Source organism: Cynara cardunculus (genome assembly GCF_001531365.2).
Source record: "Cynara cardunculus var. scolymus isolate 2C chromosome LG 4, CcrdV1, whole genome shotgun sequence".
NCBI classification, from domain to species: Eukaryota; Viridiplantae; Streptophyta; class Magnoliopsida; order Asterales; family Asteraceae; genus Cynara; species Cynara cardunculus.
The window spans coordinates 9,882,173-9,888,145 of NC_037531.1; the positions used below are offsets into that span (position 1 = coordinate 9,882,173).

Below are 5,973 nucleotides of genomic sequence, written 5' to 3' on the forward strand. Positions count from 1 at the left end.
ATTCCCGTTCTACTTTTGCAGTTTCAGTTCATTTCGACCATTCGCCAAATAATATGTATTCTACATTAAAACTAGCATACACAATGACACATTATAACGGTTCAAAAGCATGAATACATGAACAATAAAAGCATTTTATACTGATAAAAACCAAACAAATCCAGTAAATCCACACAAACCCTTAAAGAGGATAAAATGTACACAGGATAAGAGTACATCAAACCAAACTAAACCTCAAACCCTTGAAGAAGGTAAAAATGTACACAGACAGTACAAGGAGTAGAGAGATTGTTTTTTCAAATAAAGTGCACACAAAATCTACTAATAAGCAAATGTGAATTTTGAGCTAATCAAGATGACTTCTTTAAGACAATAACAAGTGAACCTCACAAATTGGTAACGTTTCCCTTACTACATCCCTTTGAGCAACAATATCAGTTTTCTGAATCCAATCCAATCCAATACAATGAATATTGCTTCTAGAAGTACGCCCGTTCCTGACATTTTATAGGTCCTGGAAGAGATGTAAAACAAGGACTCTCAATAAAAAAATCTTCAATATATTGTTTTTATCGCCAGAAATAACATTGGATTCAAGAAATACTGATAATTCATATAAAACCGTTTTTCCAAATATTCTAATACTGTACATTCCCAATTTCTTATGAACCCTGCACGTGCTGCACTCCCGGGACGGCTTGTCTAGAATCTACATGTAGGCCCCACTTCGATAGGCCAATCATGCTTTCTCTCCACACAAAGGGGATTGTTTTCCATGAATACAGTCCAGCAATGATATTATAACCATCAAACATCAAAGAAGACATATATAACAGAAGTATAATCATTTCATGAGACAACTTCATATAAAAAGAGAGCTAGTGTCCTGTTAATAAATTTATCATGATTACCAGGATGGAAAAATTCTGTCATAAACTAGATACAACTAAAATGATTGCAACAAAGCTATCAAAAAACTAGCTTATGGTTGTCAAACATATACTGAACTAACTACATATATAGAGTAGAGGTCAGTTGCAAACTTGTTTTTCGTTGTGAACATGGGGACAAATGAAAGCACGAGACATTTCCCCATTTGTTCTCATTCATAATGAATGTTACACCAATCAAGATGAATATCCCGTAAATCTTTTGGACATGTGGCACACTCTCCTAGTCCTTTGTCCCCTAGTTCATGATGGAACTTAAGTACCGACAATTGAACCTGCCCCTCATACATATATAATACTAGACTTCTTATAGCAAGTTATTAAGCATGAGCTCCAAATCAGGCAAGAACACAAGATTTTCTCAGGTAGTTTGCTAGAACAAGTTAAAATTGATGGTTCTACTTCAAACGTCTTCGGTGATTTAATACAAAACTAGTAAAACTTATATAGGGGGACCGATACCAATTTCATCATGTGCAGAAAACAATAACATTAAGTAATGCTATGAACATCAAAAAGCAAAAAGAACAGAAAACCAAACATTACAAAGGCCACAGATCGCAGTCATTAATCTGCCATAGTAAACGGAAAGCAGTTTATGTTCTGGTTCTAATGCAACCGCAAACATCATGCAAATTCATGACTTTAAAATGGGTTAACAGCACACCATTTCATATGTCGAATAAGATAAAAGCAGCTGACCAAAACTGACAAAGGGGAAAAATCATATTTTTTTGGCAACCCAAGTCCTTACCAGCCAATCTTTAGCTTGAAATCCTTCACGAATTAGTTAAGATCTGCACACATCTCCTTACGCTTCAACTCCAATGCCATTTGTTCGTTCTCCAATTTCATCCTCTCGTTTTCCATCTTCATCATCTCCAGTTCTCTGTCCTTTTTCCGCCGAAACCTTTGCCACTTGAACCTTTCTTTCTCCAATTCCAACATTTGTGCTTGGATATGTAGCTTCTGTTCTTCTAGTTGAACCAACCGGTGTTTCATCCACTGATCCTGTAAGAGATTAGCTTTTACCCCTTCGGGTAGAGCTTGATTCATGTCGGCCTGCACATTTTTGGGCTGTGAACCAAAATTCTTGTTACAAACAAGATCGTGGCCTTCACATTGTTTTACCCTTTTCGTAGATCCCTCACCCAACCCATATACTGCTCTCTGATCCAATTGTAGACCATGATGATGGTCCTCATAATCATCATGATCATCCATATATGGATCTTGATCATCTTCATCAAGATCCTCATGTGAGCCCCTTCTTCCATCATTGCTTTCATGATCATCTCTGGCTCTAAGAGCCAATCGCAGTGAACGTTGTAGTTCAGGATCCGGAGGAAGATGCAAACGGTTCCCGTTATGATATGAACACATTTCCTCATAATACAAGTGTTTAGAGCTGAGAATTTTCCGAACTTCTTCTTTTGCTTTATCAGACACATGATCCATCAAATCAAGAAGAGAAGGGTTCTCAACAACCTCACAAGAAGTGCCTCTGCCAAGAATCTCGTTAAGCCTCTTGTACCTTTTGTTCAGATCATTAAACTTATCTTCGCACTGCTGAGGAGAAACGAAATGACCCCTCTCGGCCATAACTTTTGAAACGGACTTCCACTTACCCTTTTTCTGTAAATTTGAATATTTCCTTCTAGACCCACCTCCATACTCCATTGCAGCATCTTCCCCTATGTAAGAAACAGCGGTTATCAAAAGCCTAACCATCGGATCACTCCATTTCACACGTTGCCAAGGTGACATATTTTTCCCTCGGTTATCATCATTACGGTTTTCATGACCATCTTCTGCAAAGCTTGGCTCGTCTTCATCACTTACACAACTCTTTCCCCTTTCCCCCTTCCCAAAATCAGCCAAAGATATGGTCGGGTTATGACGATCACAATCTTGCATCATTCCCATTCTAAGAGGCAAATTCTCATGAATCGAAGGATGAACCATGGATCCTTGTTGTCTACTGGATTGGAGGTGATGATGATGCTGGTGTTGATTAAGTGTAAAAGGGTTGTTATGTTGTTGATGATGAGCTCTCATGGAACCTTGCAAATCAAGTCCACCATAAGAACTTCCTGTTTGCCCAGAAATCATATTCCCAGAGGATAAATTACCCTCCATTGGTATCTCAAATAGGGTATTCTAGATCAATCTAAAAGCAAGAGAAAAAACCCCCCTTTTTTCCTCCTTAAAACACGCATCAAATTCACACTCCTAAAACCACTAGCCAAAATTTCAGCTAAAATCCTCAAAATCCCTGTCCTAAACCTAACTTATCAGCAAAAATTTCTCGTGAAATCCATCATTTTCTCGAGGAATTTTGTACTTCACAGTTTTAGGGAAGGCAAAGGGTAAACCCCTTCTTACTTAATACCATCCAAAATCGCAAATTAAACAAACACTTGATCCAAATACTACCAAGATTAAACAAACACCCAACTCAAGACATCACTAAAAATCAAGGGGAAAAGAGAAAAGAAGCAAAACCCACAAAAACCCAATACAATAATCGAAGTAATTCAGCATAAAAATCATACATAAAGACTTACAAATGGTGATGAAGAGATGAAGCAACCAGAAAATGACAAAGAAAAGTGTAGACGGAGAGATCTGTATGATGAAATTGGGAGGGTTTATTGCAGGTTCAATGAATGGGGGGTGGATTGTGGGGTCCCGTTTTAGCTCCGAGAAAGAAGCGTAAAAGGGTTAAAATCCAAAAAGGAGTATGTGCCAAGTGCCAACAAACTCCATGGAAAGCGAAAAAAAAAAAGAAAAGCCGCTTTGAAATAAGGGTGAACACTAAAAAACCCGATGAAATTGAGTTGAACCGCCTTCAAGTAAATGTCTGAATACGGCAGCGGTTCAGTTTGGGTTGGTTCTCTAGAAAAGAGTGAATATTTTGGTTTACATTTTTAATGCTTTTGGTTTTTAACTCAGAGATGTTTAACAATTTAGTGTAAAATAATTAAAAGGCTCTCATGATGTAGTGCAAAATGAAATATAATTGTTTGATAATTGTTTACAATAAAATTAAGGCGCTTAATGATTAAAGGAGGCTTAGATCACAAAATCATTCTGAGAGTTTTAAAACCATTAAGAGACAGACTTTTTTTTTGTCAAACAAGATTCACCTCTTAACAGTTCAAAGTATGCCTCTTAATAGAACTATTAAAAAGTAAACAAACAATCTCTTAAACTAATTACGGATTTAGGACATGTGATTTGTATTTTTACGCTTCTTGAGTCTCTTCGAGATAACTTTCTGTTAAATGAGGGGCATTTGTGTCTTTATATATATATATATATATTATATTTCATTGAAAATTAAAAAATAATTTAATATTATATTATGTAAAATAATAATACACAATATATATTATACCAATAGAGGGAGGTTCAAAGAAAAACTACAAATAAATGAAAAAACAGAAAATACCCTAGTCTCTTTGGATCAAATAAATCAATGGTCAATACGATAATGACATGTTTTTAAAGATAACTACAAAGAGATGGTAATTTACGTAATAAGGTACACTGGATCAGAGGATTAATCTAAAAAAAATAGAAAATCAGACCTCCTACATTTTAGCCATAATAATCTCCTACCAAAACATTGACCAAGAATATCAAATGAAAATCAACTCTAAATCATTTATTTATTCAAACAAAATTTATAAAGTGCATCTCTAATTCCATTATGACTAAATCAAATGAAAATCACCTTTAAATTGTCTCTTTATCATAATGAAAATTGCAAAATTTATCTCTAATATTATCATTGACGACAATTCACCTCCAAATCTTGTAAAAAAACCAAACGAAAATCAATCTTCTTCCCTAAATATTGGTGATCGAGTCATATCTCGGTAAAATGTAATGAAGGTATGATTATCAAGTTTTCATTTTCTCATTTCTGGTGCTTTTACCCCATGATTACTTCTCAATTCCTTTCATCCAAAGTCAATTATTCATGTTTTGAAAAAAAAAATATGGGTTTTATGCACATGTGCATAGGAACAATATTCGATCATTAATCTTTTGAAAATCTATTTTTGTGTGTGTTTTATACACATGTATATAAGTAGCAGTATTCAAAAACTTTTTTTCTTGGGGTTAATACACATGTGTATGATGCGTAACAATGTTCGATTATTTTTCCTAGGTTTTATTCACATGTGCATAAGTAATTGTATTCAATAAATCATCTTTTGGAATATATGTTTATGAGTTTTATGCACATGTGAATATGGTGTCTCATTTACATGTTCATGCTACCTAAAAATTGAAAGACATTGAATATGGTGTCTTATTGACATATCCATTTAACCAAAAATTTGAAAGACGTTCAATATTATGATTCATGCATATGTGCATGTAACACATAAATTGAAAAAAAGATGAATACAGTTGTTCATTCACATATGCAATCAACTAAGAAAATGAAGGATGGTGAATACGACTCCTTCACATGTGCATGTAGCCTAGAAATTGAAAGATAATGAATATAGTGATTCATTCATATGTGCATGTAGCCCGAAAATTGAAAGACGATAAATATTGTAATTCATTCAAATGTGCATGCAATGCATAAATCGGATAAAGTAATCAGTTCGAATAATTCTTTTTAAAAATTGTAGAATAATTTTTGTAGATTTTTGAAAAATGTCAATCATCATTATTCATTTTAGTCTTGTAGACGTTTATAAATGGTTCTTACATTATTGTATTTTACATGTATTCTCATTTCAACCTATATATAGGGGCTCATTCAAGGGAGAACTGGCTAGTTTGTGGTAACCGTGAGATCCAATCTCAACCACAAATCAATAGATAAATTAGAAAATTTATAATTTTGTTAATTTTTAATTAAAATTTTAATGCAAGGACATTTTAAGTATTTTCTCTCATCTCTCCTCTCTTCTCTCTCCATCCCCGTCTTTCGGCCACCGTCCTCTGGTGATACCACAGTGTGATACTCAAACACATATAAGATGCATTGTGATAC

The 5,973-nt window shown here is 34.5% G+C and overlaps 1 protein-coding gene across 2 annotated transcripts; it reads right to left on the reverse strand.

Moving 5' to 3' along the window:
* Nucleotides 1-213: 213 nt before the first annotated feature.
* On the reverse strand, nucleotides 214-3,692 carry LOC112511576. 2 transcript variants are annotated; one of them, XM_025117253.1, is made up of 2 exons: nucleotides 1,705-3,692; nucleotides 214-514 (listed from the first exon to the last, which is right to left on the reverse strand). In XM_025117253.1, the coding sequence occupies exon 1, from the start codon at nucleotides 3,087-3,089 to the stop codon at nucleotides 1,737-1,739; it is 1,353 nt and encodes a 450-aa protein (XP_024973021.1). In that variant the 5' UTR covers nucleotides 3,090-3,692; the 3' UTR covers nucleotides 214-514; nucleotides 1,705-1,736. The 2 variants fall into 2 exon arrangements, with proteins under 2 accessions (XP_024973021.1, XP_024973022.1); XM_025117254.1 differs by lacking the exon at nucleotides 214-514 and having other exon boundaries at nucleotides 1,425-3,013; nucleotides 3,518-3,692.
* Nucleotides 3,693-5,973: the final 2,281 nt, after the last annotated feature.